Source organism: Scyliorhinus canicula, chromosome 29, assembly GCF_902713615.1.
Source record: "Scyliorhinus canicula chromosome 29, sScyCan1.1, whole genome shotgun sequence".
NCBI lineage: Eukaryota > Metazoa > Chordata > Chondrichthyes > Carcharhiniformes > Scyliorhinidae > Scyliorhinus > Scyliorhinus canicula.
In genome coordinates, this window is record NC_052174.1 from 8,961,993 (window position 1) to 8,988,166 (window position 26,174).

Sequence of the window (26,174 nt, forward strand, 5' to 3'; positions counted from 1 at the left end):
CGTGGTTGGCCGAGGGAGAGTTATGGCTGATCGGCGGGGAGGGAGAGCAAATAGCCCCCCCCCGATTCGGCTGGTCACCTGGATAGTAAGGGGGCTGAATGGGCCGGTCAAGCGGGCCCGGGTAGTCGCGCATCTGAAGGGACTGGGGGCGGATGTGGCTATGGCTCCAGGAGACGCACCTTAGGGTGGCGGATCAGGTAAGGTTGAGAAAGGGGGTGGGTTGGCAAGTGTTCCATTCGGGGTTGGACGCGAAGAACCGGGGGGGGGGGGGGGGGGGGGGGGGGGGGGGGGTGGCGATTTTGGTGGGGAAGAGAGCGTCGTTTGTGGGGTGGAGTGTGGTGGCCGGATAGCTGTGGCAGGTATGTGATGGTGAGCGTTAGGCTCCAGGGGGAGCGGGTGGTGCTGGTTAATGTGTACGCCCCAAATTGGGACGATGCGGGTTTTATGCGGCGTATGCTGGGCCGGATTCCGGACCTTGAGACGGGGGGGGGGGGGTTTAATAATGGGAGGGGATAATAACACAGTGCTGGACCCAGCACTGGATCGCTCCAGGTCCAGGACGGGTAAGAGGCCGGCGGCGGCCACAGCGCTGAGGGGGTTCATGGACCAGATGGGAGGGGTGGATCCTTGGAGGTTCATGAGGCCGGAGGCTAGGGAGTTTTCGTTCTTCTTCCACGTCCACAAGGCTTACTCCCGGATTGGCTTTTTTGTTTTGAGCAGGGCGTTGATTCCGAGGGTGGAAGATGCGGAATACTCGGCGATAGCCATTTCTGACCACGCCCCGCACTGGGTGGATCTGGAGCTGGGGGAGGGGAGGGACCAATGCCCGATGTGGTAGTTAGAGGTGGGGCTGCTGTCGGACGAGGAGGTATGCGGGCGTGTTTGGAGGTGTATAGAGGGGTATCTAGAAATGAATGATAATGGGGAGGTGGAGGTGGGGGTGGTCTGGGAGGTGCTGAAGGCGGTGGTTAGGGGGGAGCTGATTTCCAGCAGGGCGCATAGGGAGAGGGGGGCGAAAAGGGAGAGGGAGAGGCTAGTGGAAGAAATGGTGAGGGTGGACAGGAGGTACGCGGAGGACCCGGAGGAAGGTCTCCTGAGGAAGTGTCGTAGTCTCCAAGCGGAGTTTGATATATTGACCACCAGGAAGGCGGAGGCCCAGTGGAGGATGGCGCAAGGGGGCGGTATACGAATACGGGGAAAAGGCGAGTCGGATGTTGGCGCACCAGCTTCGGAAGCGGGAGGCGGCTAGGGAGATAGGGGGAGTTAGGGATGGAGGAGGGAGTTTTGTGTGGAGTGCGAGGGGCATTAACGGAGTGTTCAGGACCTTTTATGAGGAGCTATACCGTTCAGTGGCCCCTGGGGAGGAGGGGGGAATGGGCCGCTTTCTGGGCAAGCTGGAATTCCCGAGAGTGGGGGAGGAGCAGGTCGAGGGGTTGGGGGCACCAGTTGAGCTGGAGGAGCTGGTCAACGCGTTGAGGAGCATGCAGGCAGGGAAGGAACCCGATGGGTTCCCGGTTGAATTTTATAAGAAGTTTTCAGACCTGCTGGGCCCGATGCTAGTGAGGACCTTGAATGAGGCGAGGGGGGGCGGGGGGGGGGGGGGGGGGGGGGGGGATTTGCCCCCGACGTTGTCCAGGGCGTTGATCTCACTGATTCTGAAGCGGGATAAGGACCCCCTTCAGTGTGGATCGTATAGGCCGAGCACGGAAGGCCTCGAGTGTGCCCGTGGACACCGCATGCTCCCTCTCCAGGGACACCCAGCCGCAGCCTGCAGTGTGAGGTACAGGCCCCAACTCACTGTGTGAGGGCAACACCCCAGCCTGCAGTGTGAGGGGAAGGTCCCAGCTCCCAGTGTGAGCAACAGGCCCCAACTCTCAGTGTGGGGATCTGGCCCCAACCCACTGTGAGAGGACAAGGCCCCAGCCTGCAGTGTGAGGTACAGGCCCCAACTCACTGTGTGAGGACAAGGCCCCAGCCTGCAGTATGAGGTACAGGCCCCAACTCACTGTGTGAGGGCAACACCCCAGCCTGCAGTGTGAGGGGTAAGCCCCAGCCGCAGTGTGAGGGGAAGGCCCCAACTCACTGTGTGAGGACAAGGCCCCAGCCTGCAGTGTGAGGGGAAAGCCCCAGCCGCAGTGCGAGGGAAGGCCCCAACTCACTGTGTGAGGACAAGGCCCCAGCCCGCAGTATGAGGTACAGGCCCCAACTCACTGTGTGAGGACAAGGCCCCAACTCTCAGTGTGGGGAACTGCCCCCAACTCACTGTGTGAGGACAAGGCCCCAGCCTGCAAAGTGAGGTAAAGGCCCTAACTCACTGGGAGGACAAGGACCCAGGCCACAGTGTGAGGGGAGGCCCCAACTCACTGTGTGAGGACAAGGCCCCAGCCTGCAATGTGAGGTACAGGCCCCAACTCACTGTGTGAGGACAAGGCCCCAGCCTGCAGTGTGAGGTACAGGCCCCAACTCACTGTGTGAGGACAAGGCCCCAGCCTGCAGTGTGAGGGAAGGCCCCAACTTGCTGTGTGAACTGGAGGCCACAACTCACACCAGGAAACGGACATGAAATTTCACTTTCCAAGTCTAATTTAACCCTCGTGCACCTTAACCTCTGATACGTAGGACAGAACTTGAATATTACCGAAAAAGGTGTGTTGTCGAAGCTTTTCCATCTTGCACTTATCAGGACAAACACAAGAATGCCGAGTTTCAAACTCTCATAACAATCTATACTTCAGGAGAAAAGGGTGCTGATTTGGTGGCAGGTCAACTCTGATTGGCTGAGACATTGCCTTGGAGAAAGCAACAGGGGAGCAAAGGCACCCCAAGCTCCTGAAGTGTGAATCGTTGTTGGAGTTTGACATTTGGCGTTCTTGCGTTCGGCCTGATGAGTGCAAGACGAGAAAGCTTCGGCAACATGTCTCGCTTTTCGGCAAGATCGCTCGAGCGTTGAAGAAACCGCTGAGTGCCCCCCTGCCGATGCAAGATGGCCGACGCAAGACGGCCGGACAAGATGGCCGCCCAACCGGCTTTTCTCAACAAGGGGGGGGGGGGGGCCGAAATGGTTTGGCGGCCATTTTGATTGACGTGCGCGTAGGCCAATGGGTAGGTGGCCAGGGTTTGCGTGTGCGTGCGTGTGGGGCCTTTGCGACCTTCCCTGCGCTAATGAAATTACATCAAAACCCCACAAGGTGGCCCTGGCATGTGCCACCCACAAACCACGTCAATGGCACGCCCCCGTGTCAGGTAATTATACATCACAATGACTCAAATTGGGTTCATCAATGGCAATAATTTATATTGAAACAACGACAGTACAACGACATAAATCAGACCCCCATGCAAACCTCACATAGGCGGTGAAACCGCTTAGCGTTTTCGCCAGGGACCGGAGGGATCGTTCCTCTGATTGAGGGCGAAGGGCAGGGATCGAAGGTCACAGGGCAGCTCCCGCCGCACTTGGCCCAATGTCCGCTGCTGTGCCCCATAATGCCCAAAAAACGCACGGCCGAACCGAAAACCCCAATCACCCCCCCCCCCCCCCAACACCCCACGCCGACCAACCGTCCCAGCCCCCCCCACCCCCCGACCCTCGGCAGCACTATCTTACCCATCGCCAAACCTTGACCCCCCCCAAATCCCTGAACCCTGTGCCTGATTACGGCTTGCGCAACCCACACGTGCCAACCTTCAAGCCAAGTCCCCTTGTGTATGAGTCCAACCCAGCGGCCAATCTCCCAACCCGATGGAATTTGCCTCAACCGCACTCCCAAACCATCTGGCTCTCTGCGTGGTGATCGGTCGCTGCCAATCCGTTGCCGCGATCTCACCAATCCGGACACTTTTGAAGTTGGCAGGGAGCTGGTGGCGTAGAATGTAAACCGCCACCTCGTTAGTTCGGTCCTGGGGCTGCTTTGAGCGAGCAGACGTGAGCTCCTTTGGTTCCGGCCTAACTCTAGATCCAGCGTGGGTCAGTTGGGAGATGGCAGGAGCGGTACGGCGCGGCGCTCGCCCGGGTACCCAGCCCCAATCCCGGGGCCGGGATTGGATCGAGCTGATTGTCACTGGGGAGGGCCCAGCCAGATCCATGTAGGCCTGAGGCGGAACGAACCGACTGTCCGATCGGAAAGGTGAAAGGTCGGGGGGTGAGGGGGGGCACCCTGGGAAACCCAGCATTGCGGCCACCCCCCCCCCCCCCCCCCCACCCACCCACCCAACCCCCCAATGCCTGTGGAGTTACCGGCAGACACCCTCATCCCAGGTTGTCAGCAGGAGGCAGGGGAAGAGGGCGCTCGGCATTTGAGTTGGACAAAACTGCCCATTGTTGGGCCCTGGGGCCTACTCCGTGAATATCACCCTCATAGCTGCGACGTCCGCGACAAAGGCCCTTTGCTGAGGTCGTGTCCCCTGCGCAGGACGTCTACCTGAGGTGACGTTACAGAAACAGGGCCTCCCCCCCCCCCCCCTCTCCCGCCCATCCCCGCCCCTCACAGACCAGGCCCGAACACAGCTCCCCGGGGCAGAGAGCCGCAAAGATTCACGGCCCCCCTCTGAGTGTAGAAATCTCTCCTGACGCGGGGAGGCCCTGGAGATTTCTCCGGCCAGGGGGCGACATCCTCTCAGCATCAGCCTATCTCTGAATTGTACGTGTCTCAACCAGGCCACCCCTCATCCTTCAACAAAGCTCACACTTGGCTGGGTTGGTGGTCTTAGATTGAGACCTCGGTCTCCAGGCGACCGGGATGGGGACTGCCGGATCGCTAGCTCAGGCCTCTTCAATCGCAAGGCCAGGAACATAATCCTCTCCATTACCATAGTCCGAGGTATGAGGCCTATACAGCCTTCGTGGCCAAGAGCTGACAGGAGGCAGAGGGTGAAGGCAGCTCCCGGCCCCTTGGTGACCCTCATGTCTGGGGAGAGATTTGACCTTTCACCTGGAGGCCTCCGCTGCAACCTGTCTCTGTTTTAGTGGCCAACCCGGGACCCTCCCCCTCCAGGCCTGCCTCTTGAAATTGGGAGAGTCAGGCTGGGGCCCACGAGCAGAGACAGGCCGAGTTAAACGTGTGAGGCAAGTCGGAGGAAAGGCCCAGGCTTCCAGGCCCCGGACAGGCCTGTTGGGTGATGGATAAAGGGGGCGCAGACTGAAGGTTGGCTTTCAGGCAGATCCATGGGCAGCTAATGGAAGTTCCTTTCTGTTTGCTGCATCAGCTCAGGGACATTTCCTCTCCACACACTGTTTGCCCCCCTCCTCGTACTCCTGTTTCGAAATCCACATTTGCTGGAAGGTTCCCTGTACAAAGATAGTAAATTCAGCGTGAGAGCGTTCATGAATAAGAACAGGCCAATAATCCCAACAAGCAGGTTCCTTACCCAAGCATTGATCTCACACACTGTCTCCCCATACCCTACAGTCCCATTTACCCAACATAGCCCCTAAACCCATTCCTCCCTCCCACCATCTCCCCATATCCCTCCCTCCCACCATCTCCCCATATCCCTCCCTCCCACCATCTCCCCATATCCCTCTCTCCCACCATCTCCCCATATCCCTCACTCCCACCATCTCCCCATATCCCTCCCTCCCACCATCTCCCCATATCCCTCCCTCCCACCATCTCCCCATATCCCTCACTCCCACCATCTCCCATATCCCTCCTCCCACCATCTCCCCATATCCCTCCCTCCCACCATCTCCCCATATCCCTCCCTCCCACCATCTCCCCATATCCCTCTCTCCCACCATCTCCCCATATCCCTCCTCCCACCATCTCCCCATATCCCTCCTCCCACCATCTCCCCATATCCCTCCTCCCACCATCTCCCCATATCCCTCACTCCCACCATCTCTCCATATCCCTCCCTCCCACCATCTCCCCATATCCCTCACTCCCACCATCTCTCCATATCCCTCCCTCCCACCATCTCCCCATATCCCTCCTCCCACCATCTCCCATATCCCTCCCTCCCACCATCTCCCATATCCCCCCTCCCACCATCTCCCATATCCCTCCCTCCCACCATCTCCCCATATCCCTCCCTCCCACCATCTCCCCATATCCCTCCTCCCACCATCTCCCCATATCCCTCCCTCCCACCATCTCCCCATATCCCTCACTCCCACCATCTCCCCATATCCCTCCCTCCCACCATCTCCCCATATCCCTCCCTCCCACCATCTCCCCATATCCCTCCCTCCCACCATCTCCCCATATCCCTCTCTCCCACCATCTCCCATATCCCTCCCTCCCACCATCTCCCCATATCCCTCTCTCCCACCATCTCCCATATCCCTCACTCCCACCATCTCCCCATATCCCTCCCACCATCTCCCCATATCCCTCCCTCCCACCATCTCCCCATATCCCTCTCTCCCACCATCTCCCCATATCCCTCCTCCCACCATCTCCCCATATCCCTCTCTCCCACCATCTCCCCATATCCCTCCTCCCACCATCTCCCCATATCCCTCCCTCCCACCATCTCCCCATATCCCTCCCTCCCACCATCTCCCCATATCCCTCCCTCCCACCATCTCCCCATATCCCTCCTCCCACCATCTCCCCATATCCCTCCCTCCCACCATCTCCCCATATCCCTCCCTCCCACCATCTCCCCATATCCCTCCCTCCCACCAACTCCCCATATCCCTCTCTCCCACCATCTCCCCATATCCCTCAATCCCCCATCTCCCATATCCCTCAATCCCCCATCTCCCCATAACCCTCACTCCCACCATCTCTCCATGTCCCTCCTCCCACCACCTCCCCGTATCCCTCCCTCCCACCATCTCCCCATATCCCTCCCTCCCACCATCTCCCCATATCCCTCTCTCCCACCATCTCATATCCCTCACTCCCACCATCTCCTCATATCCCTCACTCCCACCATCTCCTCATATCCCTCACTCTCACCATCTCCCCATATCCCTCCCTCCCACCATCTCCCCATATCCCTCTCTCCCACCATCTCCCCATATCCCTCACTCCCACCATCTCCTCATATCCCTCACTCCCACCATCTCCCCATATCCCTCCCTCCCACCATCTCCCCATATCCCTCCCTCCCACCATCTCCCCATATCCCTCCCTCCCACCATCTCCCATATCCCTCAATCCCCCATCTCCCATATCCCTCCCTCCCACCATCTCCCCATATCCCTCACTCCCACCATCTCCCCATATCCCTCACTCCCACCATCTCCCCATATCCCTCCCTCCCACCATCTCCCCATATCCCTCACTCCCCCATCTCCCCATATCCCTCCTCCCACCATCTCCCCATATCCCTCCCTCCCACCATCTCCCCATATCCCTCACTCCCACCATCTCCCCATATCCCTCCCTCCCACCATCTCCCCATATCCCTCACTCCCACCATCTCCCCATATCCCTCACTCCCACCATCTCCCATATCCCTCCTCCCACCATCTCCCCATATCCCTCACTCCCCCATCTCCCCATATCCCTCCCTCCCACCATCTCCCCATATCCCTCCCTCCCACCATCTCCCCATATCCCTCCCTCCCACCATCTCCCCATATCCCTCCCTCCCACCATCTCCCCATATCCCTCCCTCCCACCATCTCCCCATATCCCTCAATCCCACCATCTCCCCATATCCCTCACTCCCACCATCTCCCCATATCCCTCAATCCCCCATCTCCCCATATCCCTCACTCCCACCGTCTCCCCATATCCCTCAATCCCCCATCTCCCCATATCCCTCACTCCCACCATCTCAATCCTGTGTCTCCCCGTATCCCTCAATTCCACTGTCTCCCCAAATCCCACATCTCCAACATGTCCCTCAATCTCGCCATCTCCTCGTATCGCTCAAATGGCCATCCCTGTATTCCTCAATTCCACCATCACTCCATATCTCTAGATTCCTTGGGCCCAACATGTCCCGCATCCCCAAATGTGTCAATCCCACCATTTCCCCTTATCCCTCAATCCTACCGTCTCTCCATATCCCTCAATCCTACCGTCTCTCCATATCCCTCAATCCCAACATCTCCCTGCATCCCTCACCCCCACCTCCTTGCCATATCCCTCTGTCTATACCACCCTCTAATACTCTGTACCTCTCACTATTTGAATCTCATAAACCCCTCGACCGGGATAATTCTGCAGGAAAATCACAGAAAGGTCCAGGTGAGTGTAAAATGCTAAACATTAAATATCCGGAGTTATTGATCGGTTCATGATGACTGTATTACAACACTCTCCATCAATACGGCAACTGTAACAACCCAACAACAACAACAACCTGACATGAACAATCTGCGCGTACAGACTGACTCACCAGAGAGGCAAGAATGGAACCACCAATCCAGGGGCTGAACCGTCGCTCCACTGTGCTGTTATTGGCTATCAGCTTCAGCCGCATACTCTGATTGGAGATAAGGAAATTGGAAAACGGTAGGGGAAAATTAGGAATAATTAACAACGATTGTCATCCAATCACTGATCGGCAATCTTCACATTCCCATTCTGACCCCATTCACACTCTGACCCCATTCACACTCTGACCCCCGACCCCATTCACACTGACCCCATTCACACTCTGACCCTACTCACACTCTGACCCCAACCCCATTCACACTCTGACCCTACTCACACTCTGACCCCATTCATACTCTGACCCCATTCACACTCTGACCCCCTCCCCATTCACACTCTGACCCCCTCCCTCATTCACACTCTGACCCCAATCACACTCTGACCCCATTCACACTATGACCCCATTCACACTATGACCTCCTCCCCCATTCACACTCTGACCCCATTCACACTCTGACCCCATTCACACTCTGACCCCCGACCCCATTTACACTCTGACCCCATTCACACTCTGACCCCATTCACACTCTGACCCCTCCCCTATTCACACTCTGACCCCATTCACACTCTGACCCCATTCACACTCTGACCCCTCCCCTATTCACACTCTGACCCTATTCACACTCTTACCCCCGAGCCCATTCACACTCTGACCCCATTCACACACTGACCCCCTCCCCCATTCACACTCTGACCCCATTCACACTCTGACCCCCAACCCCATTCACACTCTGACCCCATTCACACTCTGCCCCATTCACACTTTTACCTCAGACCCCATTCACACTCTGACCCCATTCACACTCTGCCCCCATTCACACTTTGACCTCAGACCCCATTCACACTCTGACCCCATTCACACTCTGACCCCATTCACACTCTGACCCTATTCACACTCTGACCCCCTCCCCCATTCACACTCTGACCCCATTCACACTCTGACCCCCGACCCCATTCACACTCTGACCCCATTCACACTCTGACCCCCTCCCCCATTCACACTCTGACCCCATTCACACTCTAACCCCATTCACACTCTGACCCCCTACCCCATTCACACTCTGACCCCATTCACACTCTGACCCCATTCACACTCTGACCCTCGACCCCATTCACACTCTGACCCCATTCACACTCTGACCCTACTCACACTCTGACCCCATTCACACTCTGACCCCATTCACACTCTGACCCCCTCTCCCATTCACACTCTGACCCCCTCCCCCATTCACACTCTGACCCCCGACCCCATTCACACTCTGACCCCCGACCCCATTCACACTCTGACCCCATTGACACTCTGACCCTACTCACACTCTGACCCCATTCACACGCTGACCCCATTCACACTCTGACCCCCTCTCCCATTCACATTCTGGCCTCCTCCCCCATTCACACTCTGACCCCATTCACACTCTGACCCCATTCACACTCTGACCCCATTCACACTCTGACCTCATTCACACTCTGAACCCCCTCTCCCATTCACACTCTGACCCCCTCCCCCATTCACACTCTGACCCCCGACCCCATTCACACTCTGACCCCCGACCCCATTCACACTCTGACCCCATTGACACTCTGACCCTACTCACACTCTGACCCCATTCACACTCTGACCCCATTCACACTCTGACCCCCTCTCCCATTCACATTCTGACCTCCTCCCCCATTCACACTCTGACCCCATTCACACTCTGACCCCATTCACACTCTGACCCCATTCACACTCTGACCCTACTCACACTCTGACCCCACTCACACTCTGCCCCCGTTCCCCCATTCACACTCTGCCCCCGTCCCCCATTCACACTCTCACCCCCTCCCCCATTCACACTCTGACCCCATTCACACTCTGACCCCCGACCCCATTCACACTCTGACCCCATTCACACTCTGCCCCCATTCACACTCTGACCCCATTCACACTCTGACTCCTCCCCCATTCACACTCTGACTCCTCCCCATTCACACTCTGCCCCCCTCACACTCTGACCCCCATTCACACTCTGACCCCATTCACACTCTGACCTCATTCACACTCTGACCTCCTCCCCATTCACACTCTGACCCATTCACACTCTGATCCTACTCACACTCTGACCCCATTCACACTCTGACCCCTGACCCCATTCACACTCTGACCCCCATTCACACTCTGACCCCATTCACACTCTGACCCCCGTCCCCCATTCGCACTCTGGGCCTCACCCAGGAGATAACCCAGCGCCCTGCTATTCAGTCCTCCCACCACCGGTGTCGCTGCAGTTCGTCGCAATCCCGCCATTTTGACCTGGGGATGAGCATCGCTGCGGGAGGTGAATGAGTGCATGAAAGAACTTTGGAGTCAATCGCCCTCGAATGCTTAAAAAAAAACCTTACGGAAGATGAGGAAAGGTGACAGTGACGGCCGGCCGGATTCATCTGACCTGTGGCCAGACGTTTTCACCTTTGTCGAATTTCCTGGCATTGAAAGCATCAGTGGCCCTCAGGATGGGCCTCTTTGTTGCAGGCCGGAATTGTGGCTCGATGGGCTGAATAAGGGAACAGGCCGGGATGTGTTAAAATAACACAACGCTCCTTTGTGAAACGTCATTGCCACACGAACCGTGAGCAATGCCAGCAGGGGGGGGGGGCAAAGAAAGAAGGCTAGTTCAGTAAAAATCGAGCCGGATTTCCCCCGCCCCCCTCCTTTCTATCAGAAGCCGAAAGGGCAAGTGGGTTTCTACCCCGCCACCGTACTCACGGGAGGGGTTTTCTGCGAGAGTTCTCGGTTCAGCCGATCTGTGAAGCCTTGAAGCAAGGTGTTGCCCCCGGTGACGATCACACTGCCGTACAGCCCCTGCCGAGAGACAAGGGATGGGTTACCCAGGAGACCAACTCCACGCCATCCCTCCCAACCCTTTGAAGAGGGGCTCAATAGATTGGCATGCCCCAAGCTCACCAGTCACCCGTTCTGGATGGGAGACATGCTCGGCTTCTAAGGGATGCGAGGTTGGGGATAACAGAGCTCCGACCACCATCTTTCATCCTCCTCGGGTGGGCGAGTAGTCCCAGAGGACTGGAGGATTGTAAATGTTGTACCTCTGGGAGTGGGAATGGGCGGCATGGCCCAGTGATTAGCACTGCTGCCTCACGGCGCCAGGGACCCAGATTCCATTCCCAGCCTTGTGTGTGCGTGGGCTTCCTCCGGGTGCTCCGGTTTCCTCCCACAGACCACAGATGATAGAATCCCTGGAGTGCAGAAGGAGGCCATTTGGCCCATCGAGTCTGCACCGACCCTCTAAAAGAGAGGCCTACGGAGAATCACTCCCCCTCGCCCCGTCATCGTAACCCCACTTAACCTTTGGACACTGAGGGACAATTTAGCATGGCCAATTCAACCTAACCTGCACATCTTTGGACTGTGGATTGGCCGCGCTAAATTGCCCCTTAGTGTCCAAAGATGAGGTTAGGTGGATTGGCCGTGCTATCTCGCCCCTTAGCGCCAGGGATGTGCAGGTTAGGTTACGGAAATTGGACCTGGGGAGGACGATCGTTCAGAGGTTCGCTGCAGTTGATGGGCCGAATGGCCTGCCTTCTGCATTGTAAAGATTCTGTGAACCTGCGTCTGCAGGTCAGTCGGTAGGTCGGGAAACTACTGGAGACGACTGTCCAGGGCGGAATTAATTCCCACTTGGCGGAGTATTTATGGATGAACACAGGTCGGCCCCCACTCTTTCGAAGAACGAGGGGGGTGATCTTACTGAAACATTACGAGATTCTGAATTTCCCCTTGCGGTATAAATTGTTGTGAGAGTTTTAAATTTGGCTTTCTTACAATTGGTCTGATGTATCCAAAACAAAAAAGCTTTGACGACCTGTGTCTTTTTTCAGCAATATTTAAATGATAGGACATTGATCTGAATGATGGCGGTTTCTGAAGTGTAATACGAGAGGGGGGGGTTTGCGCCTCTACGCAATTCGGAGCTAATGTTCACTACCATCTTTCCAGGGTAGAACACGGGGCACAATCAAGATGGAGGGCATTTCTCTGGAGCGACTTTCGGAGGATATCCTGCCAACGCACTCACCGGTCGAATGTCAATGTCGCACATTCCGATGCTGGTAGTGACGACATGGCTGACGCCCAGCATGGTGTTCCCCGACAGACCCTGGAACACAGAAACCAGGGGTTGAAAATAGACAGGGTGGCGGAGGGGCAGGAGCGGCCCACTGTGCCCCTCGATCAGGGCCGTCCCTCCTCCTCGACCCCGCCGCCCTTGGCTGGGATTCTGGAGGTACACAACGGAAAGAGCTGGAGCAAACAAAATGGCCCCACCCCTCAGGCCGAAGGGGGTGTCCAGCGATGAGACCTCTTAAAATTGAATAACTAAGGTGCCACGAGAGTAGACACATGGTACAGATGGTGAAGTCACACGGGATCAGGGGTGAGCTGGCAAGGTGGATACAGAACTGGCTAGGTCATAGAAGGCAGAGAGTAGCAATGGAAGGGTGCTTTTCTCATTGGAGGGCTGTGACTAGTGGTGTTCCTCAGGGATCAGTGCTGGGACCTTTGCTGTCTGTAGTATATATAAATGATTTGGAGGAAAATGTAACTGGTCTGATTAGTAAGTTTGCAGACCACACAAAGGTTGGTGGAATTGCGGATAGCGATGAGGACTGTCGGAGGATACAGCAGGATTTAGATCGTTTGGCGACTTGGGCGGAGAGATGGCAGATGGAGTTTAATCCGGACAAATGTGGGGTAATGCATTTTGGAAGGTCTAATGCAGGTGGGGAATATACAGTGAATGGTTGAACCCTCAAGAGTATTGACAGTCAGAGAGATCTAGGTGTACAGGCCCACAGGTCACTGAAAGGGGCAACACAGGTGGAGTAGGTGGTCAAGAAGGCATACGGCATGCTTGCCTTCATTGGCCGGGGCATTGAGTATAAAAATTGGCATGTTGCAGTTGTATAGAACCTTAGTTAGGCCACACTTGGAGTATAGTTTTCAATTCTGGTCGCCACACTACCAGAAGGATGTGGAGGATTTGGAGAGGGTGCAGAAGAGATTTACCAGGATGTTGCCCGGTATGGAGGGCATTAGCTATGAGGAGCGGTTGAATAAACTCGGTTTGTTCTCACTGGAACGACGGAGGTTGAGGGGCGACCTGATAGAGGTCTACAAAATTATGAGGGGCATAGACAGAGTGGATAGTCAGAGGCTTTTCCCCAGGGTAGAGGGGTCAATTACTAGGGGGCATAGGTTTAAGGTGCGAGGGGCAAGGTTTAGAGGGGATGTACGAGGCAAGTTTTTTTACACAGAGGGTAGTGGGTGCCTGGGACTCGCTGCCGGAGGAGGTGGTGGAAGCTGGGGGCAAGGAAGGCGGTGAACACTTTAGTGGGGTTGAGAGAGGGGGTAAACACCGTTGAGGTGGGTGAACACTGTGGCTGGGTGGGGACGGGTACGGACACTGTTCGGGGGGGGGTGAGGGAGGTGGAGTGTGAGCACCGTTGGGCGGATGTAGGGAATGAGGAGGGGTCACAACGTAAGCCAATGAGCTGGGGGCAGGCCTTCAGGGGCGTATCTGCGCTGGAACTGGTCCGCCATTGGTCGGCCGAGGCCATTCCCCCCTCCATCCCTGCTGGAACCGATATCGGACATTGTGGAGGCTCCGATGTAAAATGGACACCATCACTCCTGGACCTATGGCTGACCACCAATGAGCAGGGGGTTATCTTAAAGTAAATGAAAAATAAAGCAATTAGTCTCTAACTGACCTCCAAATGTGCTCACGGGCAATTGATCTCTGGGTGACCTCAGCAAATGCCTTCCAACCAGTTGGAATCTGTACACACATAGAAAATAGGAGCAGGAAGGAGTAGGCCATTCGGCTCTTCGAGACTGCCCCGCCATTCAATCCGATCATGACCGATCTCTTCCTGGTCTCAAATCCACCCCCCATCTGTTCCCCATCACTTTAACCCCGTTTTTAAAATCAGAAATATATCTATCTCCTTCTTGAAACCATTTAATGATTCAGATTCCACCGCACTATGGGGGCAGCGAGTTCCACAGATTCACCGCCCTCTACGAGAAGTAGTTCCTCCTCATCTCAGTTCTCAATCTATCGCCTCTCAACCTATATCCGTGACCTCTCGTTCTCGATTTCCCCACAAGGGGGAACATTTGGTCGACGTTTACTTTACAATCCCTCTTAGTATTTTATACACCTCGATCGGATCCCCTCTCATCCTTCTAAACTCCAGCGAGTATAAACCCCAAACTGTTTAATCTCTCCTCGTATGTCAACCCCTTTCATCCCCCGGAATCAACCTGGTGAACCTCCTCTGAACTGCCTCTAATGCCACCGCATCCTCACTCAAATAAGGAGACCAAAACTGGACACAATGGCCGGGATTCTCCCTTCTGGGATTCTGAATTCTCCCCACCGGCCGCCGGGCAATATGGCGGAGCCCTCCAGGGGCCCGGCGCGGAGGAAAGAAGGCCCCTCACGGAACAAATCCGGCCACAGATCGGTAGGCCCCAATCGCGGGCTAGGCCACCGTAGGCCCCCACCCCGGGACTGGCCAAAACTTTACGGCCACTCGGCCCATCGGGGTACTTTTATACACCAGGCCTTTAGCAATAAACGCTAACGTTCCACTTGCCTTTTTAATTACACGCTGTACCTGCGTGCCGACTTTCTGGGATTCATGAACAAAGACACCCAGGTCCCTCTGCCCAGACGCCATTTTGAATCGGTTTTCCATTCAGATAATAATCTGCCTGAGTATTTTTTCGACCAAAATGGATGACCTCACTCTTATCCACATTAAACTCCATCTGCCCAATCTCCTAGCCGCTCTATCTCCGTCTGTAAGCTCCTTCCCGCCTCTTCACGGCCTGCTTTCACAGTCATTCTAGAATCATCCACAAATGTTGCTGTTACACTCGGGCCCCTGCCTGCAGACAATTTATCCTCGTGCCCCTGTCACTCAGCTCCCGGGGAGTGTGCTCTCCCTGGGATGTAAGGAGCCTGGGTACCTGCACAGGTTAGACAGGAAAGCAGCCCGGGACCGGGCCCAGCCCACCTCCAGCCACCCCCGTACCTTGACGTTGGAGGGGTCGAACAGGCCTTCGGGTATCCGTAACCTCTCGGCTCCATAGTCGCTGTTGTAGCCGTTGGGCATCTCGTAGTGGATGGTGGGCATTTGGGCAGCTACCCTGGGGCAAAAGAAAGGAAGAGTCAGATTTAGGAGGTGGCATGATTGTGGGAGGGTGGCCGACTCACAGAGAAATATTAACGTCATTGCACAGGAGAGGAGACCATCTCCCAGGCCTGTCTCCCAGGCTTGTCTCTTAGGCCTGTCTCCCAGCCCTGCCTCTTAGGCCTGCCTCTCAGGACTGTCTCTTAGGCCTGCCTCTTAGGCCTGCCTCTCAGGCCTGTCTCTTAGGCCTGCCTCTCAGGCCTGTCTCTTAGGCCTGCCTCTTAGGCCTGCCTCTCAGGCCTGTCTCTTAGGCCTGCCTCTCAGGCCTGTCTCTTAGGCATGCCTCTTAGTCCTGTCTCCCAGGCCTGCCTCTTAAGTCTATCTCCCAGGCCTGTCTAAGGTCTATCTCTCAGGCCTGTCTCTTAGGACCATCTCCCAGGCCTGTCTCCCAGGCCTGTTGCTTAGGCCTATCTCTTAGGACTATCTTCCAGCCCTGCCTCTTAGGCCTGCCTCTCAGGACTCTCTCTTAGGCCTGCCTCTCAGGCCTGTCTCTTAGGCCTGTCTCTTAGGCCTGCCTCTTAGTCCTGCCTCTCAGGCCTGTCTCTTAGGCCTGCCTCTCAGGCCTGTCTCTCAGGCCTGTCTCTCAGGCCTGTCCCTTAAGCCTGCCTCTTAGGCCTGCCTCTTAGGCCTGCCTCTTAAGCCTATCTCCCAGGCCTGTCTCTAAGGTCTATCTCCCAAGCCTGTCTCTTAGGACCATCTCCCAGGGCCTGTCTCCCAGGCCTGTCTCTTGGGCCTGTCTCATCATAGAATCCCTAGAGTGCAGAAGGAGGGCCATCGATTCTGCACTGAGCCTCTGAAAGGGCCTCGTACTTAGGCCCAATCCTGCACCCTATACCAAACTCTATAACCCTACCATGCCGTTGGACACTAAGGGGCAATTTAGTGTGGCCAAACCACCTAACCTGCACATCTTTGGTCTGTGGGAGGAAACCGGAGCACCCGGAGAAAACCCACGCAGACACGGGGAGAATGTGCAAACTTTACGCAATCTCCCAGGCCAGTCTCTTAGGCCTGTCTTCCAGTCTCGTCTCCCAGTCTCGTCTCCAAGGTCAGACCCATTACGAAGGCCTATATTCCCTTTGCCTCCCAAGCCTGTCTCTTAGGCCTATCTCTTAGGGCTATCTCCCAGCCCTGCCTCTTAGGCCTGCCTCTCAGGATTCTCTCTTAGGCCTGCCTCTCAGGCCTGTCTCTTAGGCCTGTCTCTTAGGCCTGCCTCTTAGGCCTGCCTCTCAGGCCTGTCTCTTAGGCCTGCCTCTCAGGCCTGTCTCTTAGGCCTGCCTCTTAGTCCTGTCTCCCAGGCCTGCCTCTTAAGTCTATCTCCCAGGCCTGTCTAAGGTCTATCTCTCAGGCCTATCTCTTAGGACCATCTCCCAGGCCTGTCTCCCAGGCCTGTTGCTTAGGCCTATCTCTTAGGACTATCTTCCAGCCCTGCCTCTTAGGCCTGCCTCTCAGGACTCTCTCTTAGGCCTGCCTCTCAGGCCTGTCTCTTAGGCCTGTCTCTTAGGCCTGCCTCTTAGTCCTGCCTCTCAGGCCTGTCTCTTAGGCCTGCCTCTCAGGCCTGTCTCTCAGGCCTGTCTCTCAGGCCTGTCCCTTAAGCCTGCCTCTTAGGCCTGCCTCTTAGGCCTACCGTTTAAGCCTATCTCCCAGGCCTGTCTCTAAGGTCTATCTCCCAAGCCTGTCTCTTAGGACCATCTCCCAGGCCTGTCTCCCAAGCCTGTCTCCCAGGCCTGTCTCTTGGGCCTGTCTCATCATAGAATCCCTAGAGTGCAGAAGGAGGGCCATCAATTCTGCACCGAGCCTCTGAAAGGTCCTCCTACTTAGGCCCAATCCTGCACCCTATACCGAACTCTATAACCCTACCTTGCCGTTGGACACTAAGGGGCAATTTAGTGTGGCCAATCCACCTAACCTGCACATCTTTGGTCTGTGGGAGGCACCCAGAGAAAACCCACACAGACACAGGGAGAATGTGCAAACTTCACGCAATCTCCCAGGCCAGTCTCTTAGGCCTGTCTTCCAGTCTCGTCTCCCAGTCTCGTCTCCAAGGTCAGACCCATTACGAAGGCCTATATTCCCTTTGCCTCCCAAACCTGTCTCTTAGGCCTGTCTCCCAGGCTTGTCTCTTAGGCCTGCCTCTTAGGCCTGTCTCCCAGGCCTGTTAATTCCTCGGCCTGTCTCCTAGGCTTGACTGCTAGGCCAGGCCTATCGCCCAGCCCCGGCCCCAAGAACTGTTTCCTGGGCCTGCTTCCAGGCACGTCTCCTCGTCCTGTTTCCTAGGCCTGCCTCACCATCTACCTGCTACCCCTGACCATCTATCAGTCCTCTCTCTGACTCTAATTGTACGGCCGTCCCTCAGAGCTGCCCTGTCCCTCAGGACTGCCCGAGCATTGCCCTGCCCCTCAGCTCCGCTGTATCCCTGTGGAGCATCAGGATAACCTGACGTGTTTGCACTGAACCCTGCCACATCACAGAGCCAGGAGTCTAATCTGACTAGAGAACAAAGAACATTGAGAACTAATTGACGATGCCACCATGTTCTCTGCCAGGACAGGAACAGCAGGAGGCCGCTCTGCCCCTCAGTCCTGTTCGTGCTGTTAAATTACACCATAGCTGATCACCCTGGCTCCCACCACGCGCCTTGGTTGCATAACCATTGGGGAAGGACTCACTGTTCATCGTACGATGAGTCTGACACTTGAAGAACACAAGCCTGGAAGTCCTGGATCACCTCCTGTCCTCCAAAAAGAAAGAAGGCCGTCGTTAATCACCCTACTCCTGCGCGGCTGCGCGTGGTGAAGAATTTCCCCTCCATTCCGCCTCAATCTTTGGACTTACTCATCCTCAGCCGCACACTCGGGGTGTCAAGGCGAGGCGGGCCCTCCCCTCCCGTCACCGAGACCCCTGCGGTCAGGCAAGCCCCCTCTTCCTCTGTCACAATGGAGGCGGAGCTACCCCAGCAGGCAGTGCGGCAGCAAAGGCCCTCGATTAACCCCGACAGGGGCTCCTCTCTGCTCCGTCTCCTCAGTGCTGCCCGGCCGAACTCTGCGGGAGGAGGCGGGCACGGCTTCCGATGGGCTGTGCGGCTCCAGGGGGGGCGGCACTCAGAAACAGGAGGTTCATGCGAGGAGGTCTGCGGGAGCTGGCCCGACCCCGCCGTGCCTGACCTTCAAACCCCCCCCCCCCTCCCGCCCCGAGGGGCCGGTCCGACTCACGTTGCACATGTAATTGTGCCAGGACTTGGTGACATGGGAGATCTTCTCTTTCTTCTTCCAGTTTGGCGAGGCCCCTTCACGCACGGGCTCCTGCACCGAGAGCAAACAACACAACGCGGTCAGCCACCTCCGCGACCTCTTGACCTTTGATCCTTCAGCCCCACCTGGACTGCGTCCCCCTGGTTCAAAACCTCTCGTTGGCTCAGTTTAGGGGAACGGTGGCAGAGTGGTTATAACACTCAGCTCATAACCCAGAGATCAGGAGGAATGGTTCTGTGACCCAGGGTCAAATCCCGGCTCCCTGTTATTCTACATAACCCACCCCGAACCCCTCGATTAGATTCCAGTCTGTAACTCACTCCCGGGTATCTGTTATTCTATATATAAACCACCCCGAACCCCTCGATTAGATTCCAGTCTGTAACTCACTCCCGGGTATCTGTTATTCTCTATATAAACCACCCCGAACCCCTCGATTAGATTCCAGTCTGTAACTCACCTCCCGGGTATCTGTTATTCTATATATAAACCACCCCGAACCCCTCGATTAGATTCCAGTGTGTAACCTCACTCCCGGGTATCTGTTATTCTATATATAAACCACCCCCCGAACCCCTCGGATAGATTCCAGTCTGTAACCACTAATCTCCCGGGTATTGTTAGTCTATAGATAAACCACCCCCGAACCCCCTCTATGTAGATTCCAATCTGTAACTCACTCCCGGGTATCTGTTATTCTATATATAAACCACCCCGAACCCCTCGATTACGATTCTCAGTCTGTAAACTCACTCCCGGGTATCTGTTATTCTATATATAACCCACCCCGAACCCCTCGATTAGATTCCAATCTGTAACTCACTCCCGGGTATCTGTTATTCTATATATAAACCACCCCGAACCCCTCGATTAGATTCCAATCTGTAACTCACTCCCTCTCGTTCTGCGTGCGGCCCTTGCACGCACAGCGCTGCGTACCTTTGAGGCGATGGTGTAAGGGGGAGTGATTTCCATGTTCATTTCCTGAAAAAGTTCGCGGCACTGCATTGAGATGAAGTCCCCAGCCAGAGGCGATTTGACAATGCCTGGGGAGGGGATGGGGCGGGGGACATGAGAAAGGGGAGACACAAATAGATTAAAAACCGTAAATGTGCCAGTCACCGCGATTCGGACCAAACACACAGCTGCCATCCTGATGCTGGGCGGGATTAGTGGGGGTTTAAGGGTGATTCTAGTTGCGCCAGTGACGTGGATTGGTGGGGGGGGGGGGGGGGCTGTTGGGAGGCGGGAAGAGAGGGAGAGAGGTGATTGGCTAATGGAGCCACGAGGAAAAATATTTATGCCCGGCGAGGGGTTGGGATCTGGAATGTGCTGCCTGTGAGTGTGGTGGAGGTAGATTCCATCGAGGCTTTCCAGAGGGAACAGGATTGTGATCCGATGATAAATGTAGGAATTTCAGATAACTGTATTGAAAAGTGGATTTTGACCTGAGATGGGTTTTGCTTGAGTGGAGATAAAAGATACCAGTTAGGAGTTAGTGTTTCATTTCCATTGTTAAGCATTGTTTCACTGGTATTTGTAAACTATTGTCTTTATGATGTTAAAGTTAGCAATCATGTGTCAGTAATAAAGTTTGTTTCAATAGACCACATCGCTATTTCTGCGTGAAGTCACTCCTGGAGCGAAATATTGTCCTGTGAGAATACCTTTAAGAAATGGGTGTTCATAAATGGGGTGTGTATATAAATATCTGTAGTGAGAGTACCTTTAAGAAATGGGTGTTTGCTACTGCAGTGATGTCAGAGGGTGGGTGGAGCTGGGCTGTCTGTCAGCTTTTTACTTTCGTTTCAGGCTGTTTGCTGCAGGGTGGGTTTTAGTTTAGTTTTCAGAGCAGGAGAGCTGCAGTCACAGCCAGAAGGTACATGAATCTCTCTCTGTAATCTAAAGCGATCCTGGTGATTTAAAACCGATAACAGTAGTGACTTTAATCTGATGTGCTTCTGGTAAAAAGGTGTTTTAAGTCCGATGGATGTTAAAAGCAAAGCTCAAAGGATTACTTAGTGTTATATTCTTTGGGGGTTGATGGTTGCTAAGATGTTTGTTTTAAAAAGGTTAACTTGAGTTCATGGAATAAACATTGTTTTGCTTTAAAAAATATGTTTCCATTTCTGCTGCCCCACCCCTGTAGAGTGGGCCGTGTGCTCCCCATACCACAATCTAGTAAAAGCTGTGAGTCAGGGGAACTCCATGATACACTTTGGGGTTCTCTAAAACCCTGGCCCAGAACAGTATCCTTTCCGTCACCGTCTTACAAATTAAATAAAATATTGGGGTTTCTGTCCGGTATCCTAGCAACCGTTGGGGTCTGACCTGGGATCGGAATAAATGGAAGAATGGGAAGGGTTATGGGGAGAGGGCGGACGGGGTGGAGGGGGGGGGGGGGTAGGAGGGGGGGGGGGGGGGTAGGAGGGGGGGGTGGCTCTCGTGGCGTACCGTTCCTTTGCAAAGACGGCAGAGCCATCGTGGGCCGAACCCCGCCTCCTTCTGCAATCGCGCTGTGAAAATGAATCACTTTGCCCTTCCCTGCGCTACATTTCATCTGACCCCCCTCACCCCCCCCTCCCCGCCCTTTGCCCCGCCCATTCCCTCCCACATCCTCCTGAAGTCTAACAACCGCCTCCCTCGCAGGCCTCAAATCGGGCCTCGGCACGCATCCGAGCGATCGAGTAAGGTCCGAGGTGCCAGGAGGCGAGCGCAGTAAGGATTTCCATCGCATTGCCTGACGGGACGGTGGACGCAGTGGGACGGGCCGGGTTGCGGGGGTGGGGGGGGGGGTGAAATCCAGGGATGCGGGAAAGGGACCCCCGGGGGAGCGGAGAGCGGGGCTGAGCGGGCTGCTCTTCGATCCGGGCCGGTGCGACTGGACGGGCCCCCCCAAGGGCCGCCCCGTTTCTGGACCCTGTTTCTACCCGGCAGAACGACGTGAAGGCTCCCCACCTTGCTGGAGGACGTAACCGTCGTGCACTGGGATGGCGGTGGTGTGCGTGGCGCCGCTGTCGAGGACGAGGCCTGTGGACCTCCCATTGGCGAAGCTGTGGCGGCCGGAGGTGGGGGAGGGGCGGTCAAGGAGAGATTCTGGAGAGAGTACGGACGCGGGCGGGCGGGGGGGGGGGGGGTGAGGGGGGCGGGGGAGGAAGTGGCGTGCGCACGAATTAATTCACGAATTCACCAGACACCACGATAGAGAGGCGGGCCATAGGTCAGCCCTGATCTCATTGAATATTGGAGGGGCCGAATGGCCCTTTTGCTGCCTCGATATTGAACGGCGGCGACCTGCGAGGCAGGGGACGGCGGCACGGCGGGGGGGGGGGGGGGGGTTAACGCCGCCGGACTTAGTACTCCAGGGGGTCCCAGGCTCCAGGGGGGAAGGGACACGGGCGTCAAGTCCCGCCGCCTGGCAACTTCAAATTCAATTGGTAAAATCGGGGCGAGTCCCGGGGACGGCGACCGGGACAAACGTTCCGGGTCACTCTTCTGGGAGTGAGATCTGCCGTCTTGACCCCGGTCTGGCCTACACGTGACTCCAGGCGCCCCCCCCCCTCCATACACACACACACACACACACTGCCATGTGGACGTCTCCCAACTGCCCCTCTGATTGGCCGAGCGGGTTCGAGGGCAATTGGGGACGGGCAACAATCGCTCGCATCCCCGTGAAAGAACAACAAACAGGCGCCCCCCGTCGCCCTTTGCGAAGGAGCTCGGATTCAGGCCAAACGGGGGGAGGGGGGGGGGGGGGGGGGGTTGGGGTTTCCCGTCCCGGGCGCACTTGCTGGCGGCAGGCGGAAGGATACGCGGTGAGCACAGCGGTCTTGCACAGGAAGAAGGCGGGAATGTTGTAGTGTTCAAACATCAGCTCGGTCAGCTTCTCCCGTCTGACACGTGTATTCCACTAAAACAGAGAACAATCCATCAGGTAGACATCACCACAACGTGCGTTTGTATAGCCATTGGGAATCCTGCGGAGAGTAACTCACCTCCTGACCCCCCCCCCAAAGCCTGTCCACCATCTACAAGGCACAAGTCAGGAGTGTGAGGGAATACTCTCCACTTGCCTGGATGAGCGCAGCTCCAACAACACTCAAGAAGCTCCACACCATCCAGGACAAAGCAGCCCCGCTTGATTGGCTCCCCCTTCCACCAACATTCACTCCCTCCCCCACCGACGCACAGTGGCAGCCGTGTGTACCGTCTACAAGATGCCCCGCAGCAACTCACCAAGGCTCCTTAGGCAGCACCTTCCAAACCCACGGCCTCTACCATCTAGAGGGACAAGGGCAGCAGATACCTGGGAACCCCACCCACCTGGAGGTTCCCCTCCCAGTCACTCCCCGTCCCGACTGGGAAATATATCGGCCGTTCCTTCACTGTCGCTGGGGTCAAAATCCTGGCACATCCTCCCTAACAGCACTGCGGGTGTACCTACAACCACAGGGACTGCAGCCGGTTCAAGATGGCGGCTCACCCACCACCTTCTCGAGGGGCAATTAGGGATGGGTCATAAATTCGACATCCACACCCCCTCAGTGATCTCTCAAATAGCTTTAACATTGTAAAACCTCCCGATCTACTTCACAAGACTGTTGTCAGACAGGACGTGGCCCAGCTGGGGAAATATTGGGGGGAAACGTTCGGTCAACGAGACAGGTTTAGAAGGCAGAGAGGGATAGAGAGAGGCGGACACGTTTGGAGAGAATATTCCAGAGCGTAGGGACCCCCAGGCAGCTGAAGGCCGGAAGAACGATGGGAATGGCTGCCGGCGACCAGAGTCCCAGGGGAACAGAGATCTTGGAAGGTTGCGGGGCGGGGGCAGATTCCAGAGATAGGGAGAGGAGGAAATGAAATGAAAATCTCTTATTGTCACGCGTAGGCTTCAATGAAGTTACTGTGAAAAGCCCCTAGTCGCTGGGTCAGAGGTCAGGATGGGTCAAAGGGCATTGGGGGGTGGGGGGGGGGGGGCGGGAGATAGCAGGGTGGGGGGGGCTAATGGGCGAATGGGACACGCTCAGACGCTGGGGCGGAGGAGTTCTGGAATGAGCTCAGGATTAGCAAAGATCGGGTCTGGGCTGGAGTTGGGATAGGCCAGACCCATCAACAGCAGAGGGATGAGAGTCCAGTTGGTAGGTTTTAGGCGGAGGTGACTAAGGAAGGGGCAGGGAGCCTGACCAATCGGGACTGCAGGGTATTTTCCACTCAAGAGAGCAGACTGACCCCTCTCCACCCCCAGGACAGGTACAGCACGGGTTAGATACAGAGTAAAGCTCCCTCTACACTGTCTCCATCAAACACTCCCAGGACAGGTACAGCACGGGGTTAGATACAGAGTAAAGCTCCCTCTACACTGTCCCCATCAAACACTCCCAGGACAGGTACAGCACGGGGTTAGATACAGAGTAAAGCTCCCTCTACACTGTCCCCATCAAACACTCCCAGGACAGGTACAGCACAGGGTTAGATACAGAGTAAAGCTCCCTCTACACTGTCCCCCAAACACACCCAGGATAGGTACAGCACGGGGTTAGATACAGAGTAAAGCTCCCTCTACACTGTCCCCATCAAACACTCCCAGGGCAGGTACAGCACGGGGTTAGATACAGAGTAAAGCTCCCTCTACACTGTCCCCATCAAACACTCCCAGGACATGTACAGCACGGGGTTAGATACAGAGTAAAGCTCCCCTACACCTGTCCCCATCAAACACTCCCAGGACAGGGACAGCACGGGGTTAGATACAGAGTAAAGCTCCCTCTACACTGTCCCCATCAAACACTCCCAGGACAGATACAGCACGGGGTTAGATACAGAGTAAAGCTCCCTCTACACTGTCCCCATCAAACACTCCCAGGACAGGTACAGCACGGGGTTAGATACAGAGTAAAGCTCCCTCTACACTGACCCCATCAAACACTCCCAGGACAGGTACAGCACGGGGTTAGATACAGAGTAAAGCTCCCTCTACACTGTCTCCATCAAACACTCCCAGGACAGGTACAGCACGGGGTTAGATACAGAGTAAAGCTCCCTCTCCACTGTCCCCATCAAACACTCCCAGGACAGGTTCAGCACGGGGTTAGATACAGAGTAAAGCTCCCTCTACACTGTCCCCATCAAACACTCCCAGGACAGGTACAGCACGGGGTTAGATACAGAGTAAAGCTCCCCCTACACCGTCCCCATCAAACACTCCCAGGACAGGTACAGCACGGGGTTAGATACAGAGTAAAGCTCCCTCTACACTGTCACCATCAAACACTCCCAGGACAGGTACAGCACGGGGTTAGATACAGAGTAAAGCTCCTCTACACTGTCCCCATCAAACACTCCCAGGACAGGTACAGCACGGGGTTAGATACAGAGTAAAGCTCCCTCTACACTGTCCCCATCAAGCACTCCCAGGACAGGTACAGCACGGGGTTAGATACAGAGTAAAGCTCTCTCTACACTGTCCCCATCAAACACTCCCAGGACAGGTACAGCACGGGGTTAGATGCAGAGTAAAGCTCCCTCTACACTGTACCCATCAAACACTCCCAGGACAGGTACAGCACAGGGTTAGATACAGAGTAAAGCTCCCTCTACACCGTCCCCATCAAACACTCCCAGGACAGGTACAGCACGGGGTTAGATACAGAGTAAAGCTCCCTCTACACTGTCCCCATCAAACACTCCCAGGACAGGTACAGCACGGGGTTAGATACAGAGTAAAGCTCCCTCTACACTGTCCCCATCAAACACTCCCAGGACAGGTACAGCACGGGGTTAGATACAGAGTAAAGCTCCCTCTACACTGTCCCCATCAAACACTCCCAGGACAGGTACAGCACGGGGTGAGATACAGTGTAAAGCTCCCTCTACACTGTCCCCATCAAACACTCCCAGGACAGATACAGCACGGGGTTAGATACAGAGTAAAGCTCCCTCTACACTGTCCGCATCAAACACTCCCAGGACAGGTACAGCACAGGGTTATCAGAGGATGAATCTGTGGCATCTCCAAGTTGTGTCACGGATGGGTTGTAGGGATGTGCTCACCGGTGCCTCCGACATGAGAACAGGGTGCAGGTTTGGCTCAGACTTGATGTGTTTTGAGTAGGTGTGATCCAGAATGGCCTGGAAGCAATCCCAGTCCTCAACTGTGGGGAAATAAGACAGCAGTAAGAACATTGTGTGACTGTGGTAGTCACCACTAGCTGTATTATATGTATTACGGTAAGACACATATACTGGAGGTACAGGGGTAAATCCCTGCCTGCTGGCTCCGCCCAGTAGGCGGAGTATAAATGTCTGTGCTCCCCGAGCTGTAGCC

General features: G+C 55.7%; 1 protein-coding gene across 1 annotated transcript in view; it reads right to left on the reverse strand.

The window, feature by feature from the left end:
• Positions 1-4,211: 4,211 nt before the first annotated feature.
• LOC119958423 (actin-like protein 6B) overlaps positions 4,212-26,174 on the reverse strand; it is a 40,884-nt gene continuing 18,921 nt past the window's right edge. The window contains exons 4-14 of the mRNA XM_038786946.1: positions 25,901-26,001; positions 22,663-22,760; positions 21,806-21,900; positions 19,787-19,893; positions 18,809-18,898; positions 18,266-18,327; positions 15,438-15,552; positions 12,413-12,493; positions 11,086-11,181; positions 8,302-8,388; positions 4,212-5,287 (exon numbers count right to left, since the gene is read on the reverse strand). Coding sequence (XP_038642874.1) covers positions 5,207-5,287; positions 8,302-8,388; positions 11,086-11,181; positions 12,413-12,493; positions 15,438-15,552; positions 18,266-18,327; positions 18,809-18,898; positions 19,787-19,893; positions 21,806-21,900; positions 22,663-22,760; positions 25,901-26,001 — 1,013 coding nt within the window. The 3' untranslated portion in view covers positions 4,212-5,206. The remainder of the gene's footprint in view (positions 5,288-8,301; positions 8,389-11,085; positions 11,182-12,412; positions 12,494-15,437; positions 15,553-18,265; positions 18,328-18,808; positions 18,899-19,786; positions 19,894-21,805; positions 21,901-22,662; positions 22,761-25,900; positions 26,002-26,174) is intronic.